Source organism: Morone saxatilis, unplaced genomic scaffold, assembly GCF_004916995.1.
Source record: "Morone saxatilis isolate NCDOM2014 unplaced genomic scaffold, NCSU_SB_2.0 Contig2, whole genome shotgun sequence".
NCBI classification, from domain to species: domain Eukaryota; kingdom Metazoa; phylum Chordata; class Actinopteri; family Moronidae; genus Morone; species Morone saxatilis.
In genome coordinates, this window is record NW_023339762.1 from 20,960,455 (window position 1) to 20,982,535 (window position 22,081).

Here is a 22,081-nt window from a genome sequence, read left to right on the forward strand (position 1 = left end):
CGCTGTAGTACATATGTCAGGCCTGTATGTGGTGCTGTGACGCTGTGACGCCGCCACACCAATACACTAAAACCGGAAAAGAAAAAAAAAAGAAAAAAGCTATACTGGAGCATGAAAGAACTTTTAAGTCGTAAGAATTTCAATAGAGAATCGAGATATATTTATAAAAACAAAACTAATATCCCAGAAACAAACTTTTTTTTACTTTCTTGAGATTACATTTTTGAGAGAAAGAAAACAACTGTATTAAAGTGTAAGAAAGCAAAATTCCCATGCCAAGTTCTTATTAACTTTTGCAGAGGAGTGATGAAGAACACATCCTGACTGGAAACATCACAAACTGGCGACAGATTTTGTTTTCAGAGCTTGTTTAGCTCTTCAATTATGTCTTTGACAATCTCAGATGCTATCTGGTCTGTATCTGCGGAGGTTCTGGACGTGTTCTTCTTATGAAGTGTCGACATTATAATCAGTGGGAGTGATATTACTTGCCTGTTCTTGCAGGATCTGATGGCCTCTGTGTTTTTCTCCACAAAGCTTCCCACAGAATTCTTTTCTGTATCATGTACAGGGGTCTGTCATAACTCCCTGGTTTCATCAGCTTCCATAACTGAACTTTGCTCGACCTGCAGTTCATCTTAAGAATTTTCACCATGCGTCTGAATATGATTTTAAGTCTAAGGCTTAAAGAATTTGAGACGGGCGGTTCACTCCCCTCACTGCTGCCCCCACTGCTTCTGCAGCCTTATGACAGCTCGGAGTTTACCTTCTCCATCACTTTTCTGGCCACAATATCTATATATATATTCGGTGCTTCTGCAACAAATTTTTTAAAATCATTTTAATGTCAGAATGTGTTTTTTTTTTTTTTTTATTTTGTACTCCTTTTAATCCTTGTCTTCCATTTGAAATTTACACTCCTTTTTCTTCATTATTAAATCCTTAATTAATACTGTGAAGTATACTTTCACTTGTTTGGTGATGTCAGCTAAGGTACGCTTGTTGTAACTGAGCTGTTTAGACTCTTGGGGCGCCTGTATGGCTGTATGAAAACAGTTTGGCAATAAGTAGGTTAAACCTCATAAATGGTGTTGTGTGACTTTAATGTAAAATCATTAGCCTAGCTGATGGGTTCTGGAGAGGTGGGTGCTCTATCTGAGATCTGTTAGATTTCTCCCAGTGAGTGTTGCCATAGAAAAGCCTCAAGACTCTTCAGTCATGTTTATCGAAACAGTTTTCTAAGTGTACCATTCCAGACATGAGTACAGAAAGGCTGCGAAGATTAAACGTTCCTTCTAATTCAAGAGTTCACCGTGAAGATGGGATTTTGCTTCTGGCTTTTTACAGCAGCACCTCCTTGAGCATAATTAAAACCAACTTTGGCTTACAGAGAATATTTGAACCATTGCAAGAACACGGTGTGAGCATCATTTACACTCCCCATTGGTTTCAGAGTGTTCTGTAACCATTTGATGGCAGTGTTGAGCCCCACACCACTACAGTGTTTTAAGCTGCTGTTTATGCAACTACGACAACGAATGTGACTGTACGGCCAGGATCTACCCAGTTGCTATGGCAGCAGTGTTGTTGTGTGTGACTTCCTCTAAAGTGATGAGTCTCAAGATGGTCAGGGTTTTTCGAAACTTCCACTTTTGTGAGAAATGCACATTCTCAACAGTCCTCTTATATTATTGCAGTTCCATGTTTGTTTGAATGAATGTAATATATAATAATAATAAATATATATTTGAGATCGTTGAAGGTTGACCCTGGGAGCGGGGCTGGGGTGGAGAGGTTGCAAACAGGACTGAGCATAGAGCATAAATTCACAAACCAATTTGTGAGTGCACAATTCTGTTAGGCTGCTAGTCACTCTAGTCTGTTGCAAATGTATTTCCTCACAGATTATTGAAAACAAAATATGTCGGTGGCTTGTATTATTTTTTGATAAACTTTGTTGATAAACTGGAACCATAATTATAAAACATTATCTTTTGGCGATTATCTATGCACTAGGACTTCTGCTGTTAAATGATGACACATGTCCACGTGTGTGTGTCTGTGTGTGTGTGTGCGCGTGTGTGTGAGCACTGCAATGAGTAAATGGAGTGTATTATGGATCCTGTCTTTTTGTCATTTGGGTCTCCTTTAGGTTTTCCTCTTCAGTTACACACAGATATATTGATATCTGTCTAAAAACATATCATGTATCGCAGCGTTGCTTAAGTGTCATTGTGTCTCTAGTCTCTACCATGTGGAAAAATCCCTTTGGGACAAAAGAAGAATCTCTGTGGAAATGTACTGAAGTCCAGATTTTCCTTAGAGGCCCTTACACCCACTCCCACCCATCACCTCCCACTGCAGTTCTGTGTTAATCACACAGCAGACCTATTGTTCAAGGTTTAAGTGTTTTTGTCAGTAATATATGATATATGACAACCTGGGGCATACTCTTGTTGTGTTGGCCAGTATATGGCACCTATAGGTTAGTATAGCTTTTTACATGAGCAGTCCACAGAAATGCCTACAAAAAGTAGTTATTTTAGCATTTATTAAATCAACTAGGTAAATCTTACATTTTATTACCCCGATAGAAGAGATGCTTTTATTGCAGTGCTAGTGCTGGTTGTTTTCCATGTAGATATTTGTCTTAGGGGTTAAGGTTATCTTTATAACCTTGCTGCAGGACAGTTAGGTCTGCATTGAACTAAATTAGCTCAGTATAAGCATGGGCGTGCAGCTCTTTCTACCAGTGAGCGCAGGTGTTCATATAGTCTGCTGTTCTTTCCAGTTAGGTGGATACGATCATTGGAGTTACGCTTCTGATTCTGCAAGCCTGCTACAGGGAGGCGGTGGCAGTAGGGGCGGAGTGTGTAGATCACTGTGGATTTACTGATGGTGCTTTCAATTTTCACCATTTTATTGTGAAATTGTGTCTTTTTCATTTGGTCAGCTGTTAAAAAAGGCTGGTTGTCATATCTTGGCTGATTAGTGGTAATGTCATGTAATGGTGATTGTATGCAAGAGCACAGCCAGGATCTTAGCCTCTTTCAGCAAGGAGAGAATAAGAAAATGAAGAAAGCAGGAACTCCTTGTATTGAGCTACACCTTTTAAGATGCAGCTCACTAAGTGGATACCTTTTTTAAACGGAGATGAAGTGCAGCAGCCCAACCCTGTGTATTGTGCCTGGCCTTTCATTTAGGCTGATCAATATTGACTGAGGAACAACACCTTGCACAGCTTGGGGAGAATAGCAAAAGGCTTGCAATGGATTTGGATTACTCTGTAACAAGATAGTGAATCAATAGTCGACAGCTATGAACAGCATGAAAACGCGTCCATTGCGCTCCAAGAACCTATTCCTGCCCAGTCAGGTTCTAAGTAGCGTTTTTTTTAAGTTAACAGAGGGAGAAAACTGAAGGATGCAAAGTGATGTTAGGGTACTGAACCAGTTTTGCTTGCGCTCTCCTCTTACCGTATAAATGCCTCTCTCACCCTCTTTACAGATGGAAGAGGGCAGTCGAAACGTGCGCCTGGGCACTCTCATTGCCCTCATGGTGGAGGAAGGGCAGGACTGGAAGCAGGTTGAGATCCCCCCTCCAGAGGCTGCAGCTCCATCTGCCGCTTCACCTGCTACACATGCAGCCGCGGCCCCAGTCGCGCCCCCAGCTGTTTCCTCTCCACCGAAACCAGCCACATCAGGACCGTGAGTGCTGCCTTCCATCTTTTTAGCAGTCGAAACCATACCTGTCTACTGTATAGATTATTCAAATGACAGGGGATTTGCTAACCTCTCTATACACTCACCTCCTTGCCTTATGTGGCCATAATGGAAGGTAACATCTTCTGGGCACCAGCGATTGTGGTCATCTAAACTTAGAAGAATTTAGTAGGAAGAATTTAAGAATTTTGATTTGTATGCTATTTCAGCCCAAACATGTATAATTTTATCCCCACATAAGCTTGATTTTGTTTATACTGGTAAGTTAAACTTGTTGTTAAAGTATGAAAGTATGAGCAATCTCAGTGTCATAGTGTTATTAAAACATGTCAGATTGTTTAAATTAGGTGACTAGTGAAATGTTTGTATCAACATCAGGTTATGCTACTTAACAGTTGTTTATTTTAAAAATTGTTCCCAAATTACTCTTCTGAAGAGTCTGTGTGTTATTAAAGAACTCTTGTCAAGTTGACGGAGCTAACCTTTGTAACCCACAGTACTTTGGATTAAGTGACGAGATCTGAGGGCTTTTCCAACTCTCTATGATGCATGTTTTGTTTTGGTTGTTGTGTAAATATTATAAATGGACAACCAGTAGTCCTGTTGACCACCTTGTTATCAGAGACTGTGGTCACTGAGTTGTATGGTGGAACTGCAAAGCCAAGTAGTACATCCCTGCTTGTTCAGTATACAGCCATGCTGATTTCAGGTTTTCCACTATCACCATCTAACACATAGAAACCATCTTTCTCTGTTCACATTCCAATATATGTGAGATCCTACCCTACCCCTGTTTACACAATAAATACTCTTGTGGAAAGCAAAAGAGCTGCCACATATCAAACAGGGCCTATTTGTTATGCAAACATGTTACGCTGAGCCTGTCCACACATTCAGATTTGCAGTTTGGCTACATCAGCGTGACAGTGGTGAAAGATGAAACGTGGAGGTGTTGTGCAGCAAGTATGACCACTAGGCGATAGATACAAGAATAGGCTATTTTAAGGCAGTTAGGTCAAGTAAAACTAAAACTGAGATAAAGATGTTATCTGAGCCAAGCAATAGGTTATTTCCCATGTGTGAATGCAGTTGCTATCATATCGTAAAACTAGACCGAAATGCTTGGTTTATTGAGTCTTTTTTTTAAGTTTAAAACCGGAACTAGAACTACTATAAAACTGTGCCTTACTCTCACTTCCTTGTCCAGGTTACGTCTGAGTCCAGCAGCACGACATATTCTGGACACCAATGGGCTAGACCCAAAATTGGCCACACCCACTGGACCAAGAGGACTTATCACCAAGGAGTGAGTATGGATGAATGGCTTTAACTCTAAAGCCTGTTATATACTCCATGTGAGGTAGATCCTCCTGAATGCAAGAATGTACAATACAGAATCTCCCATCAGTTTTATTGGGCCCAGTCTGAGGTTACTAAAAGTATTAAGAATAGTTTTGACAATATTCTTTTTTGAATTTTTATAGTTTTTATTATTTTTGTTAATGTTCCAGGTGAGGTGAAAAAACCTACTATCATGCAGGGTGTGGGATGATAGATTTTTATTAACAGAATTATCTGCTGCTTCAAAAAATAGAGCTTTAATAAGAAGATGATAAGCCATGCTAATCAGCTAAACTCAAGAATTCAAGATACATGAAATTGTCTCACATTTTGCTAGTGTTTTATTTATTTTGTTTACACTAGAAGTGATGTGTCAGTACGAGGTGCTTGTTCAGCATTGTGATAGCAAGGGCACAAACTGGAAAGAAAGAGATGTCAATCAGAGCAAGGCAAGTTACAGCCATTGTGTAAGCAGTGTGAATTAAAAAATGAATCTAGATAAGTGAAATAAATGTGGTGGTTAAGTTTAAGGTGCTTTAATCCTGTTATGTGGTGAAGTCGCACTACAGAAAGCTGTGAACACACACAGTTACTCTTACATACACACAGCTCTAATGGCCACCTGCTGTCAGCAGGGACCTAATTGAATGCTCTCGTTACCCACCTAACACCCTGCTGGGGAATCTCATTAAGCAACTTCGGTTTCCATAGCAACCCAGTCTCCAAGACCCACTGGTGACCATAGAAACGCAGACCATATGTTTTCAGAGATATACGTCTTAAGCATTAAAAGAAGAATATAAAGCTTCATCATAGAAATTCAGTGAATCTTATTCTCTTAATATGTATTACTATTACCATTACAATATATATGTTCACAAACAGAGCTCTTATCAATCCCAAAAACAAGATAACAAGATATATAACAAGATATAACAAGATATATATATATATATATATATATATATTATATATATATATATATATATATATATCTCATTCCTTTAGTATAAAGTAATTAATTGTCTGGGTTAATGACCATGGGCATCGTCTGTGCTGTGTGGGTGAAACATAATCTCTAGGTTTTGAAGTTTAAATTGTTCAATTAGTTATGCTGTTTTTATTATAATAATTATAGCGTTTGAATTAGCGTGATTGCTCAGTTACCTCTCTTCAGACCATGTGTGACTCAGCATGCCAATTCATTAGCTAATTTGCTCAGAAAGGTTTCAGAAAGGAAGGTTGATAAAAGAAAGCAGAGGCAGGTTCTGCAGGAGATGAAAGACTCTAATTTAAAAAAACACTGCATCTTTACTAAGAGGTCTTTCTGAATTAAATTATGCTTTTCCACACAGTTTGTTGGTCCGACAGATATATATATCTGTGTGTCTTTTTTGTTTAAAAAATGAGTACATTTGGGAGTGTTGAATACAAAACTTCAGGAATGGACACTGATGAATACAAATGATTATTAGTTTGAGCATCCTGCTAATAAATCAGTAATATGTGGGGTTTCCAGTATGATTGCAAAACAAAAACATCTTTCATGATTAAACGGTAGAAGAGAGCTTTGATAGGAAGATGATTGGGTGTGGTAATTAGAAAAACTGGTCAATAATTCAAGATGAAGAGAAATTGTCTTACATTTTGCCAGTGTTTTACATGTTTTGTTTAAACGGGAAGTGATATGTCTGTACTAGGTGCTTGTTTAGCATTGTAATAGCAAGGGCAAAGATGTGTGTAACAGATTGTGGTAACCATACCACTGCAGTCTCTGAAGGAAAGAGATGTCAACCAGAGCAGGCGAGGAAGTTTTAACTAAATTGGTCTATTTTTTTTCTTATTTGCAGCATTGGGTAGCCAATTAATGCCCACATTTTTAAATTGGTGTGATTTAGCCCTTTCCTTTTAGCCAAAGCATTTTGGATGTTTAGATATTTTCATTTTGATGTCACAGAATAGCTGAGGCTATAGCTTAGGTATGTCGTGAGGCTGAATAGTTCTGTTCTTGTTGGAAACCAAATCTCCTTGGAGAGAATAGTTTCATATAGGCTTAGCTCCTTTAAGAGAGGCCAGAATAGACCCGATTTCCCCTCTTTTGTCCTTTGGCACATCAGATAAGACTGAAACCAGGGAAAGGTACCCCTCCCATTCCACCCTCTGCTCTAGTGAGGCCCCTCTTTAGTAGCCATGAATAACAGAGGTCAGGTCACGCAACCCAGGGATGAGATCATAGCATGTTACATAATCCATAGAAAGGTTTAAATACAGAGTGGGTACAAGAAAAACATTTGAGTTGCTACGTTTTCTTTCTTCCATCATTGTTATAAATAGCCAAGAAAAGATACGTTTTAACTTCCCATGGGTCACACCACAAGTGTTTGTTAGTATTTTCCCACAGACAGAAGGAATGTATGACGGTACCCTGTGTAATGCAAGGGAAACACAGGGGAAATTTATATGGAAAGGATGACCTTGAAGGATATTTCTAATGAAATCTGTATAAAAAGCTATTACTATTTTTATTTGTATTAGTTCACTTATTAAACATAACTGTTACATTGGTTAAAGCCTAATACACACTTCAAAAAGAAAGCCCATTTAAGCTGTCAGCTTCGTGTAGCCTGCTTGTGTCCAAAAGTAAGGGTTACTATTGGCTACAAGCAGATGTTTTGGTTGTGCTTGTTAGTTTAAAATGACCAACTCTAGGTTTAATGTAAGCGTTTAATAGTTGCATATCAAAGTACTGTATTGTGACATATCTATTTATTTCACTTGTTGCCGGATGTAGGTCTAGCAGCGCAAAAAGGGTTAAATTGCAATGGGGGGCGGGCTTAAAAGAGTAGGTTTTTAATGACAGGTTTGACCTCGACTAACACAGGTATTCATTAACAAAGAAAGGTTTTCTTGATCCTGGGCTCTCTGGCATGTAGCTGAAGTTAAAACTTCAAATTATTCACATAAAAGAATACTAAAAGGACCCTATGTAGCAACCATATGTACAGTAAATTATGAGTAAAACACAATGTAATGGTAGTGACTTATAAGGTTGTGTTTTAAAAAAAAAAGGATAATTTGAAAATAATGTTACTGCCTTGTAGCGGCAGGTCAAAAACAGCAACATTTTCATAATGTTTGCCAACACTATTGTTATTATATTTTTTATTCCATTGTTTCAAAGGCACATCTCCATGCTGCAACACTGCAACTGTGAAACTGTGCCACTGTTCGTGCTAACCAACTTCCTTAGGGGTGAAGTGGTGGTTTGGATTTCCTATGCAAAGGGGATGTATGCATAATGGGTTGTTTATATTATATATATATCATTAATCTTATATCTAATATTTAAGATTGTTAATACATGAAAAAGAAATACTACACACCAGTCCAGTGGAGCAGCTTCAATGACTACAACACCCTTTCTTCAACCTTAGTCTGTCCTAGGTGGCAGTAGAAGACAAAGTTTATTCATGTGTGTACTTTTGGTGCCCATTTTATTCGTGCATGTGTGTGTGCCTGAGAGCTGCCTCGTTCCCTTTTTAATATTCTACACACTGTCTCCCAGTCTTTCAGAGGCTCCTTTGCCTTGGCTGTCAGTAGGGGTGTAAATGGTCAGTGTGAATAGCAAATGCCATCCAGCTACACAAAAGGTATCTATGGCGTTATTGTCAAGTGGCCACTGTAGCCTGCTGTTGACTTGACTTCCTCTTGAATTTATATGGTATATTCTTAATATATTCTCACTTAAGAATAAGGCAGGTTTTCCACTTAGCATTTTAGATCCTTTTTTTTATTTATTTATTTTTTTACTTGCAATATTGTTAAATAGCTTTTAGCATCTTTTTGTCAATTTGCTTGTGCTGTCATCTTTTTACGAACATTCAAATTATAAGTCATATGTAACCTCTATGCTGCATGTTCCTTTTTTTAATGTGGTGGCCTATAATCATTAAACCATCAATGTGGTCCTTTTAGGTTAGCTGGGGGATTTCCAAGTTGCCCCAGTCCCTACACAAATAAATACTTCTATCAGTAAGAGAGGAGCTAGGGGGGGGAGCCAGTGTCCTAGAGGAAATAAAAAGATGAATCTCAGAGAGGGACAAGGAGAAAATAGCTGTGGGGCCCAGACTGCTCTGGGATACATGGTGAGGTCAGAGGCAGCTGGTCCAGACAAAAGACTGGATGTGTGTGGGTAGGTGGACCCTAGCGCACTGAAGTGGAACCAGAAAGTTTCAAGCAGGAACACCTGATGCCTGCCCCTCCCACCTCTTTTGCTGCTACAACAAAAATGAATGGGTGATAAATTACTCTTTCAGTAAATTGTGATTCCACCCTTCTTTATCTCTCTCTGCCCCCTCTCTATCAATACTCAGTGTAGCAGTCACTTCCTCTATTACCTCTACAAAACAGCAGTAATTTGATGTGTTAGAAATGTTTTATATGTGGGAAATTAACTTATACAAATAAATCTTCCCTATCATGTCTAACAGCCCAATGTAAGGGCTTGTTATGTAATTTGCTATTCTTAACAACATTGTATATTAGTTAATTCAATTCAGTAATTATTCAATTATGAATTGAATACTGTGTATTTATTGGCAGACCACGTTAAATATGACACAACTTAAACTGCATCCTTTTGTTGGTTATTGCAAAATACTAAAACGAGTCCCTGGCTGTTAATATACCGGCGGTAAACCTATGTATGTCAAACACTGCATAACTTTCCTGTGGTATAAAATGATCAGCTCTTCTGATCGGCGTTTATAGAGATCACTGAATCAAACTAATTGGAGAGAACATTGGCTGATTACAATCCGTTATCAATTGGACCACCCTTAGCCCAATGCGATATAATTGATATTGAATTGGTTGTGGTAGAAATAAACTCTCAAGTTAGCTGTAGATCAACAAGTCTGTCTTTTATTTATGCAACATAACACTAGGTGTCTGTACCAAAAAAATGGTTTATTTTATTGTAGTGCCTTGAAAAAAGATGCCATATGAAAATTAGGGATTAAGGATCCTGAAGCAAAGGTTTTGAATGAGCTTATCCCGTACTGCAGCTGCCTTGGCCTTACCCTGATGGGATTTGTTTGCGACTAGCTAGCAAATGATTCTCATGACACCCATCAACCGGAGGACAACCGAAAGTTACCTCTCTTTAAGCCTGACACAAATACACATCAGATAAAACTAGCAGAGTGCTACTTATATGCTTGCCAAGTGGGAATATATGGGTGAATAATACATTATTGTGCTGTCATAAGTTGTGCTAGTCTTGTTTCATTCACTTGTAATTTCATTTATAATGGTCAAAGCAAAGTAAACTGACAGGCTTTTCATCTGAAATATTTAGGTTTTTGCTGTAAAAAATTAAGCCATCATTAATAAATACCAGAAAACATGAAATGTACAACGAAAACAACAAAATAGCATAGTTCATCTGTTTAACAGTGACATACTGGGAAACAGCCAGTTTACTTGTGCAGTTCAACAAAGATGGACCCAAATAACACTGACATAAACGCAGCGTATTTCAAAAAGAGCTGGGGAGCATTTTATGTAAATGTTTGTGATTTAACCTCTCTTAACATAATTTATGAGTTATGTAATCCAGATATGAGGCCAATTCTCTAATGTGTTTAGGATTGGAGCATCTCCGGTTGTTTTGACTGCCATATTGGTATGCCATATTTACAGCTTGTTGCCCCTTCATTTCCACCCACATCAGTCCTCCTCCCCCTCTATCTCCATAATGGAAAATATCAAGTGGCCTGCTCACAAGTTTTACTTGTTTACTTTGGGACAAAGCAGTGCATAAAGTATGCCCAGCTAGATGTACAATAATACAGACAAATAGTGAAGCCTGTACTATTCTTATGACCAACACAGACAGGTCATCAGGAAGTGGGCAGTTATATTTGGGTCCTTCAGAGAATGATAATATTATATTATATGTTTATACTTGAACAGAGATGCGTTGAATCTCTTGAAGAAGTTTCCTGCCCCCAAAGCAACCCCAGCCATGACTGCCACGGCTGTCCCGAGTCCTGTCCCCATCACTGCTACTCCCCCTCCACCTCCACCTCCAGGCAGCAGACCCAACATACCTCCTCTCTCGGTACCAGGGAAACCAGGAGCACCGGTAAGCACTCCTCGCTCGTTTTCTCTCTCACACAAACACACTTACACACCATAGTGTCTGTTTTGTAGTAGTGCTAAGACACTTACAACTACTACATCTTTCAGCTTTTGCTTGTGTCAAAGGCCCAATGGGAATGATGAGCGACCATACTGACTGTTGGCATCTTAATAGTCCTGTTCTCACATATTAGATTAAACTTCCGATAGCTAAGATTTAGTATGCCTGTGAAACACCACAAACATCATAACAAACAGATTTTATCTTTATTTCCCAATTCCATTTTTGTTGATGTTTTTGGCCATGACTCAAAAATTGATGCAGTATTTGTGACAAAATTTCACACTGATGTTTAATGGGATGCAACGATGTAGACATTATTGACATTATTCTCCCAAAAGGTCAAAGGTCAACTTCACTATAACATCATAATGTCCCAGAGAAACACTTTTTTGGCCATTATTTAACACCATAGCTCATGAATGCAGAATCTGTAGGCCAGGGACAAGATTTTAGTATCTGAGGTGGTTCTGGTTGACGATGATTTAGAGTTCATATGCAGATATCTGTTTATAGGGATTACCATTCTCACATCTCAAGTTGCTGATTGGACAGTAAACAATGAGCAGCACATGGGCCAAGTCTTGGCCTGGATGTCCTGGGTGGTGGCTGCACTGGAACCCCCGAAACATTCGCCAATTGTTGTCAAAAGGTAGCCAATGGGTTCCAAGATTGACGGCCTTGTCAAAAGCATCTTTACGTTGTTAACCCCATGCATTACATACATGATTGATGGCAGCAGAGATATGTGTATCACTATTTTTATTGTCTCCTTGTCTTTCCCTGTTGTCTCTTTTAAAATGAACCTTTTCTCCTCATTCAATTATTTACTTCCCCTTCCCTCCACTTGTCCTCCTCAGGGCACTTTCACAGAGATCCCGGCCTCAAATGTACGCCGTGTGATTGCTCAAAGACTAACGCAATCGAAGACCACCATCCCCCACGCGTACGCCTCGGTTGACTGTGACATGGCTGCTGTCATGCACCTCCGCAAAGACTTGGCCAAAGGTAAAAACATGAAACTCTGAGGGGAGTGTGTGTACACTATTCTTTTTATGTACTTGTCAGTATCATGTCCTTAAGTGAAGGTCTGACAGTAACATTTAGAAGGAAACTTTTCCATGAAGATTTGGATTTCAAGGTTTTCACATGACTGCTCATTTGACAAAGAGGACAGTCATTGTACATGTCCTCTCCGTCAGGGTTGTCGTGTACGTCTCGTTCAAACCAACATGCATACACACCTCTACCATTTCGCAGAGATTATTTATTTTTCTGAGAAGGAGAAATTCATGTATATGATTATGTTGTTGTTGTTGTTGTTATTGTTATTATTATTATTATTATTATTATTATTTATTCATCTTTATCTAATCAGGCTGTATCAGTGAAATTAAGATTAATTTTCCAAGAGAGACCTGAGAATAAGAAATATTGTATGTATGTAACAAGCAGAAACAACACAGTAAACAAGGAATTAATAAAAATAAACAGTTGCAAGAATCACAAAAAAACACTAATAAGAATGCAACACAGTTTGTGTGGCAATGTGCAGTTCATTCTAAACCTGAAACCAGTCCTGCCAATATTAGTACATACATGAGAAATGTATATATATATCTCCTGCGTCTAATAATAACCCGGCTGGGGTGTACATTTCTGAATCATTATTATTCGTTATGGTATCTTGGACACATCCACGTCTGATCAGATCTGCTCTTTCTTCACACCGCACATTACAACGCAAGGCTGATCAAATCTTGATAAGACACCCACAGTTAGCCACATATAACACATAACTCTAATTTATAGCTCACTCCAGGCCAAAAAGTAAACTGTATCAGCAAACAAGTTCAGGGACAAAATTTGGTGTAAATCAGTGCTGGCTTCTTGGTGCACCTTTTGTAATAAATGACAGTATTCAAGAAAAGTATTAAAGGCCTCTGGAGAACAGGATATGTGTGAGGGCAGTGTAAGATAGGAAAAAAGCCAGTACGGTTGGTTCTGATCCTGATAGAGTTTGAATTATAGATGCACCACTAGCAGGATGAATCAGTGTCTTCCCTGTGATTCAGCCAGCTGCTCTCTTACTTTGTTAGCCTTCTAGCAACTTCCCTAGTTAACTGTTTACCACAGATTCTTGTGCAACACCCATCAGGAAGTGTGTGTTAAAGGAGAAGGGAGTGTCTAGTTACTCAGTTACATGACATTTATTAGGCCAAGAAAATATTTATCCATAACGGGTGCTTTTCATGGATTCCTAAAATGTAACCTATGCTTACTTTGGGCCATTTTTCATGTTGATATAGCAAGTATGTTATGTCAGTTTCCTATTTTTAAACATTTAGTTCAACAAGCTATCACGTAATTGCCTTTATTTAGCTGAACGTTGCCTAGCTGTCAATCAAACAGTAAATCTCTCTGGGTCCTGTCTCAGTGATGTAGGAAATAGGACGGCCATTCCAGACCTATTAGCGAGCTTGTGTGTGTACTGAGGGATTCTCTCTCCCCGGTTGTTTTTGCGGACCCTCATTGTTCAGGAGCAGTGCGATTTCACGGTTAGCTCGTTAATCATCCCGCTCGCGGCATTCATAACGGTCTGGTACTGCACTAATAGACGCTAGCGAAGGTTGGCAGCAATGCCAGGCCAAGCCTGCCTGGCCCATTGGTGTTACACACGGGCAAGGGAGTGGAGCAAACCCTAGTGACTGTGTCATCTAGAGAGGGACTTTTCTGATCAGCTTAAGTCTGGTGTCAGAAAGATATAGGAGACTTTTCTTCCCCCTGTAGGAATGTGTAGTATCGCTCACAGGTACAGAATACAGGCCCACATGTCCATTTGTTGTCACGCCATATTTGTCTTTGACCCTATTTGGGCAGTTAGGACCACATGCTCACAGACTGTTTCTTCTTTGTCTTTTCAGAACAAATCAAAGTGTCTGTGAATGATTTCATTATCAAGGCAGCTGCTGTTACACTTAAAGTAAGTATTGTTCAGAATCACTTCCTTTTTGTTCATCTTTGTTTATTCATCCCCTAACAATGTGTATGTCTGTAGTATACATGCTTATCAACTTCCTTTCCAACAAGTATCTGGTCTTTTTTTGTCATTCAGTGCTTAACAAATTCCGTGGACAGAGCAATCTGTAGTTCATACTGTACATATCCATATCCAAGGCATCATTATTTGATCACTAAATTCTACACTATACTTCTGCAGCAAGGTTTCTCTTTTGTCCTAATCGCTAACTTATTCAGATGGTTATAACCTTGTAGGATTGCCATTATAAGACTAGTCTAAATATAGATTCAGACTCTGTGTTCATTTTATTTTCTTTTTTTGTCAGCTGATGGAAATTCTGAGGATACTCTCAAACCATCATCCATCTTCCTAAACAGTTTTAGGGAAATTGAAGGAACAAAAATCAATTCTGTGAATACATATACCGACTAATAATGATTTGATGAATGTGTGAAGGGAAATGGATGTTAAAAATAAATGTGGTCCTCTGGTAATTCATGCCAGGAATGTCTCACCAGCATCTGATAAGAACAGCATTGTTCACTTATCATGAAATATTGTGTCTGCTTCACTGTATGTGTTGGCCGTAAGCGTTAAAATGTGCCAGGCAGCATCAACATTGCACGCTCCAGACTGTTGGAAGATACAGTGCTGCTATAAAGTTTCTGAACCCTTTAGAATTTTGTGTGTATGTATTTTTGCGAAAATGTGATCAGATCTTCAAGTCCAAAAATATCTGAATAACACAAACAACATACTTTTCATTTTAGGTCGCATTTTTTGCAGAAATACAGAAAATTCCAAAAGGTTTTATTATTAAGCAGCTATTTAGCAGAAACTGCATATATGACACACTGCTATACGAAGATCAAGCATCAGCTGAGAAACCTGGCTGGTCAGTGCTACAGTACAGTATATGTAAGGAATGTGGAACAAAGTGTGCAAAAGTTTACAGTTAATGCGAGTGTAAAATGCCAAAGCACCACATGGCTCTCTCATACTCCGGACACTATGTTTTTTACTGTTAGTACAATGTCTCACATGGCCAAAATACCTCTTTGGATTGGCTTCTGCGCTAAACGGAGACATTCGATTTACTTGTGTAACTCTGTCACACCAGAAAATTGGCAAAAGGAAACTGTTCTTTCCCCTGAGTTAACCTCAGTACATCAGGAAGTCGCTTTGAGGCAAATTTATGGTTTGTCTTTTTTTACAAATTGGATTTACAGATTGTTGCACTGTACTCATCATTGGCAGATTAAAACTTTTTCGATTTATTTATTGAGGATTCACCACAGTAATCATCAAGATCATCAAGATTATCATGTCGAGATCAAATTCATTCAAAAATCTGCAAACTATTTATGTATAGATATAGGAGTAAATCTGTTTTATCCATTTGCTCGCCTGATAGTAAATGTGTACATTTGCCACCAAATTGATTCATGATTTTCCCACATATACTGTAATATAATTCTAACTATCATCATAATTGATTTTTATGCATGCCATATTAAACATGTTTTTGGTATCGTATGAGACTTTGATTTGCTTCTCCACACCCTTGAACGGAAGGAAGCAGGAAAGCTGTATCGCTCTTTGTCCAGTGATTTTATCCGTCAAAACCTAGGCTGACCTCTGACTTTTTATCCTAGGAGATGCCAGAAGTGAACGTGACGTGGTCTGGTGATGGACCCCGTGCACTTGATTCCATCCACATTTCAATCGCAGTGGCGACTGACAAGGGCCTCATTACCCCAATCATTAAGAATGCTGCAAACAAAGGGGTCCAGGAGATCTCAGCTAATGCTAAGGTAAAAAACAAATCATACGGGTGGGAGGAATTAAAGACCAGAAAACATTATTTACCATTATGTTATAATATATTATGAGGTAAGCTTGTTGTGAGAGTTATTTCCTATTGGTAGATTATAACATGAAGCTGCGTGGGAGTTCAGTGTATCACTTCAGGGGAAGAAATTGAGTTTTGCTGTTTATTTGTACGTGAGAATAGATAAGGGAGACTTGACTGGAGCCCGATTGTATGGGAAAACAAACTCTGTGGGCATCTGTAGAGTTATCCTCGCCTTCTGGCTAGAACTGTATTGTATACAAACTCTTGTTTTTTCTATCACACCATGTAGAGTAGAATTAACAGTTTCAGATCAACTGGATAGATCTGTAGATAACTGATTATATTTGAGATGGTTAGATTTTGGGGTTGTTAGGCTGTGGTCTCAGCTGTCACTGGCCACAGATGGAATACAAAGCAACAATAGTCAGCTCTTTCCACTGCTCTCAGTCAACAGCTGGGGACAGGCATTTATTCACAAACACATAAATAAGCTCTCAAAATCTGATATGCATGTACAGACACACACTTGATAGTAAGTCTCACTCTTGCTCATCAAGGGCACAGATGCACATAGATAGAATTCTCAAGATGAGGGTAGTGAACGTAATGTCTCACCAGCAGTGACCTGGTGTAATATACCTGAATGTTCAGGGCCCATATGTCTCAGTGAACATATGGTGTCTGATACAAAACAATTTAATGGTGTTATAAGACGATTTTAAACCCTACGAGCAGCACTGTAATAGTAGCAGTGATTGTAGCTGAAGTAATATTAGTATGATAGTATTTGTAGTAGTGATGGTACCAACTTCAGCTTGGCAGAGCTGAGAATATTTTTACTCACAGTGTGTCTGAGTGTCAGTGAGAGTTTTTGAGGAAGGGAGGGAGGGAGGGAGGGAATGGGTGTGTTGTTTCAGACTTACTTCTGCTCAGATTCCAGGATTTATGACTATTCTGTAATATGTGTAAACAGATCTTGCGATAGATGTGATTGCTTCAGCCCGTGAGGTGATGTCTGGACAGACATCACTTATTGTTTGATTGTAAGTGTTGGCAAAACTGATGCTGATGGAAACGATGTGTTCCCTCAATATGTGGTTGTATAGTTAGTAGTGTTCATTAGAGATTTCATTCAATTCCACACCCACCTGGCCCAATTTACACATTTGTTTTTGTATCAACTCTTTTTGTGTGCATTCATTTTGTTTTAATTCTATTTTTTTTGCACATAGAGTAAGTATAAAGTACTGACATTATAGTACTCTATTTTCCTCATATATATTTATAGTTTATACATAGTATAACTTGTATGTCCTATGAATTACTGTATATGCACAGACAATAAAATACATTTAACACATAGTTCACCATACATAAAAGGACAACACAAACTAAACATTTGCAACACATTAAAAAAACAGTTACAGTGGTATGTCTGTTCTGGGCTACTGTAGAAATATGTCAGTTCAATATTACGGAACTTCTATAGATTAAAACAGTTCAACAAAAACAGGGATAAGGGATAATGATGACGAGGTGTCCATTATTAGGAATTATTGGAGGATGTGGAGGCCAGAACCAACTCTGCAAAGTCCAATATTTCCTGATTATTGACACCTCGAAGGGCATTATCTCGCTCATACCATGGTCACTTGCCAAAGAAAAAAAAAAAATAAGATCAATATTTTAGATTTCCATGTGTTTTGCTATCAAAATCTATTTAACGTTTTTTTTAAAGATATTGTAGTTCCCTCTGCTCATAGAGCACTTACGAAGAGCTAACGTTTTCCGAGCAAGATTCAGAGTCAATAACACTGTGTACGATAGACAAATTCTAGTTCATGTATGTTGTCTATACTAAATAACTTTAATTACTTCAAGTCAAATAATGTAATGTCTGTTAGTGCTTAGTGTTACAGCTGGCTCAAACACCAAACATCATAATGGACACAATACTGAGACAGACGTTTACTAAAGGAGGTATAACTGAAATTCAGATACCAAGCACCACCAAGGTGTTGATGAGAGAGAGATAAACAGAAGAGCCAGCCTATAGGCTATAGACTCACCCACAAACCAGATGATCAACTTAGAAGGCTTAACAGGAAACACCAAAATTAAACCAGATATGACATTAGAGATCAAATCTGTGCTTTAGAACATTACATGTAATGCACATATGGACAACAGCAGCTATAAAGCATGGGCAATTAGACTGCGGACAATTTCGTCCACTCAAGCCCTCAACATGTGCTTTGCCCCCCACTGTTTTTCTCAGTTGTGCTGCAGCCTTGAGTTAAATCTACATTTGTGAGTCCTTATTGGTCTCAAATTAAAATCAACATGTGGTTTGAATGAAGCATAGAAAGGTAGCTGCTAGCTATAGATGTGATGAAGTGGAACATCAAACTGTTTTATACTTGAAGCTCTTATCTCAAATTTGCCCACCATATCCCACTGTGTCTCATGATGTGAGTCATTCTCTACTTTCTGTGTTGGTTGTGTCCCTGCATTAACCTTTAAGCACATTTCCATTCGATTAAAGTTAATTATGAATAATCACATGGTGTCCATCCAGTGTTCTCAACCTGACTTAGAGAAATGGCTTCTGTTTTATTTTAGCCAGGTCTTTAGTATAATGTAGCTTGTACACATTCGAAAGCTCATACTTGATCTGTGATACAACTAAACATGTTTAGAGAATCACAGGAATGCTTCTTAGTGAGGGTCTAATGGATCACATGCATGAACACATTCTCACACTAGACACCATCAACATACTTCACTCTTTATTGACAGGTACGTTGTGTTTTATCCAAGGCTCTCATTCATGCTCTGATAGAACATGAATTCAATCATTTTCCTGACATGATATTTGAAAACTGACCCTTGTGGCCTTTCACCAAAAGATCTGAATGCTATAAAACTGTAGAAGGAGAATTGTTCTGCAGTCGGCTGTGGCGTTTTTCTTTAGTGACTAGGGAAGACAAAGTTTTATATTTTGTCAGCACAGCAGAACTTATAGAATATCGTGGCATTAATTTGAATGTTTAGTAGTTTCTAGCTTAACTAGGAAAATATGTACATTTGGTCTTTACAGCTTTTGAGTTAAATGTCTCGACAAGTATTAGATAGCTTGCCATGAACTTTGGTACAGACATTCATGCCCCCATCAGGATAAACTGTAATAACTTTGGTGATATCTACTACCATATTCGTCTTCTTTTGGCGCCCCCCCCAGAAGAGTCGCCACAGCAAATCTGTTTCCATATCACCAGAATACCAGATCCTGCCCAAGCATGCATGGAGATCTGATGATCCGCATATTTGATTTGGAATAAGTCAGAATGTGCAATGCTATGACATATGACCAAATATCTCAAACTATTAACATTCTCATTAGGCTCAGCTGTACTGCTAACATGCTGGGGCACCGTGGTAGCTCACCTGCTAGAGCACGCGCCCCATATACAAAGGCTTAGTCCTTACCGCAGCAGCCTGGGTTTAATTCCAACCTGCTGCCCTTTGCTGCTACTGCTCCTTAGTTGGTTTAATGAAGTACTGTAAAGAAAATGAAAAAAAGACAAGGCTTCCCTGGTGAGGTTCAGAGTGTGGCATTGAACAGCATTTAGCCAATACATGGCATGTGTGTTTCTGAGTTTAAGTGACATGTAATGTTTCCATAGGCACTAGCCCAGAAGGCTCGAGATGGGAAACTTCTACCTGAGGAGTACCAGGGAGGCTCATTCAGGTAAGCCTGAGACACACATAGTCTCTTGGGTAAAGAAGAGGTATATGGAACATTATACAACTTAATGTTATTTTCATCTTCAATCTTTAGCATAAATTAATTCTGTCAATTCAGTATTTGTTTTTATGTGGTTACTGTGTCACAATTTCCTTTATAGGTCAGCGATAAGATAACCATCATAAATTTCCGCTATTATGACTGAAATCCGGTTTCACAGATAGTCAATACATAATGCATATTATACATTTCATGTGGGCCTGAACTGAATTTGGTCTTGGGCGACAAGTGCCATCAGTTACTGCACCATCAATTGCAGAAAAGTGGAAGGGAGGCTTTTTAACTCATTAGAATTAATGGTGTCATTTAGACATAAATGGGGTTTCTGTGTCAGGCAGGAGCGATGAATTACTATGGAGATGCAGCCCTCTTTGCCCTCCTGAGGATATATGTGTACGCCCTTCCTCTATTTCTTTTTCCATCCCTCTGTGCTAGAATTCTCATTAAGGCAAACCGCAAACTGCCATCGGGTCAATCTTGCTCACCATACACAACATTTAGGGAGAGATTTGGAGGCGCGTGCTGCTCTATTAATCTTCACTGATCAGTGTTCTCTTTTGTAAAATAAGATGTTCACAACCAGTTATATTTATAAACTCAGTTCACCCTCTCATTTTTTATTTACTCACTCTAAGAGGTAACATTCTCTTGAATCTAGGAGCTGGTTTTAGAACCACCATTATGACTGCTTAGTTAATTTTTATGTGTTTTCTCCCCCTGCTGAGCTTGACTAACGATGTAACGTGTTCTGTCTCATCTCTCGTCCCATTTCCATCCCTTCATTCCTCCCTTCTCTCTTTCTCTCTGGGTTGGCAGTATATCTAACCTGGGGATGTTCGGTATCAGCGGCTTCAGTGCCGTGATCAACCCTCCTCAGGCTTGCATCCTTGCCGTCGGGACCTCCAGGGCCGAGCTGCGGCTGTGCGAGGATGACCAGACCCTGCGCACCCAGCAGCTGATGAGAGTTACACTATCCAGTGACGGACGACTGGTGGATGACGAATTAGCCTCGCGGTTTCTGGATAAATTCCGTGCCAACTTAGAGCAACCGCAACGCATGGCCCTGGCCTGAAAAAAGTGAAATGTCTATGTGAAAGTGATTGGAAAGATGAAGCAAGAAACACCTGCATGACAAAGCCTGTCTTTTGCTGTCACAAGCAGAGAGCTCTTAAAAGTTGATTCCTGTTCATGCTAGGATTAAGGTTTATGAAGTGGGCTTGTACATAGTATAAACTTTTGGTTGCGGCTTGCTTCTGACAGATAATCACCAGGTTTGAGATGGAGGAGTTAAACTGGGCTTCTGCTAGAGTGGGAGAGGATTCTAGCAGTGGTGCCAAATATTACTAAGACAGAAGTTGCATAGCAGGGTGCATCCCACATAGTGTAATAGGCGTGGTAAAACCAATGTGTATATATAAGGTGGTTATTCTAGTTCAATTTTTCAGTCCCTGTTCATCTACTCCATGTCGCTATTAATAAACATGTAGTGGCGCTCTAAAAACCCCATGTTCATTTGTCAAAGATATTTATTGATGAGCATCAACAGCAGCACTGTTTCTCATAAGATGAACCATTTCCTGTTGTTACAAAACTCAAACAGAATTAAGAACTTAACTAATTGTTCATGTTAATATGTTTTAACTTATTCAAAACAGATGTGATATCCCTGAAATCTTGCAAGTAAATGTGTATACAAAATAAATACAGTAATTTAGGTTTTGGTTTCCTTAGATACTAATAAAACAAATTGTTCAACCTTGAAATGTATGCACGCATCATTAAAACGTTTCTCTCCACCTTCATGATGTTTTACCAGGGAAACCACAGATGTGTGTGTGTGTGTGTGTGTGTGTGAGTCTGTTTCTATTTAATTAGAATCTAAAGAGATTACATAATAATTATTTCATAGAAGCCAATTAGGATAATTTGCTGGGCTGAGTATACAGGTCAGCCTCTGTTGGCAGATGTTTATCTTTGCCGTAAGCGTGGGCAGAACAGCTGTTTACATATGTATCAGCAGCAGTCTGGCAGAGCTTATCCTAGATGTGAATAAGCAGGGTTTGGTATTGTTTCTTTCGGAGATGAAGAAAGAAACTGCTGAAATGGGGAAATTTGTGATCTCAGGCTT

At 38.9% G+C, this 22,081-nt stretch overlaps 1 protein-coding gene across 1 annotated transcript in view; it reads left to right on the forward strand.

Moving 5' to 3' along the window:
* The window catches only part of pdhx (pyruvate dehydrogenase complex component X), a gene marked incomplete in the record, with an annotated part of 28,283 nt that extends 6,567 nt beyond the window's left edge, over positions 1 to 21,716 (forward strand). The window contains 8 exon segments of the mRNA XM_035665140.1: positions 3,508 to 3,707; positions 4,930 to 5,028; positions 11,040 to 11,211; positions 12,129 to 12,276; positions 14,193 to 14,251; positions 15,946 to 16,104; positions 19,832 to 19,896; positions 20,770 to 21,716. Of these exon segments, the coding sequence (XP_035521033.1) occupies positions 3,508 to 3,707; positions 4,930 to 5,028; positions 11,040 to 11,211; positions 12,129 to 12,276; positions 14,193 to 14,251; positions 15,946 to 16,104; positions 19,832 to 19,896; positions 20,770 to 21,025 (1,158 nt within the window).
* Positions 21,717 to 22,081: the final 365 nt, after the last annotated feature.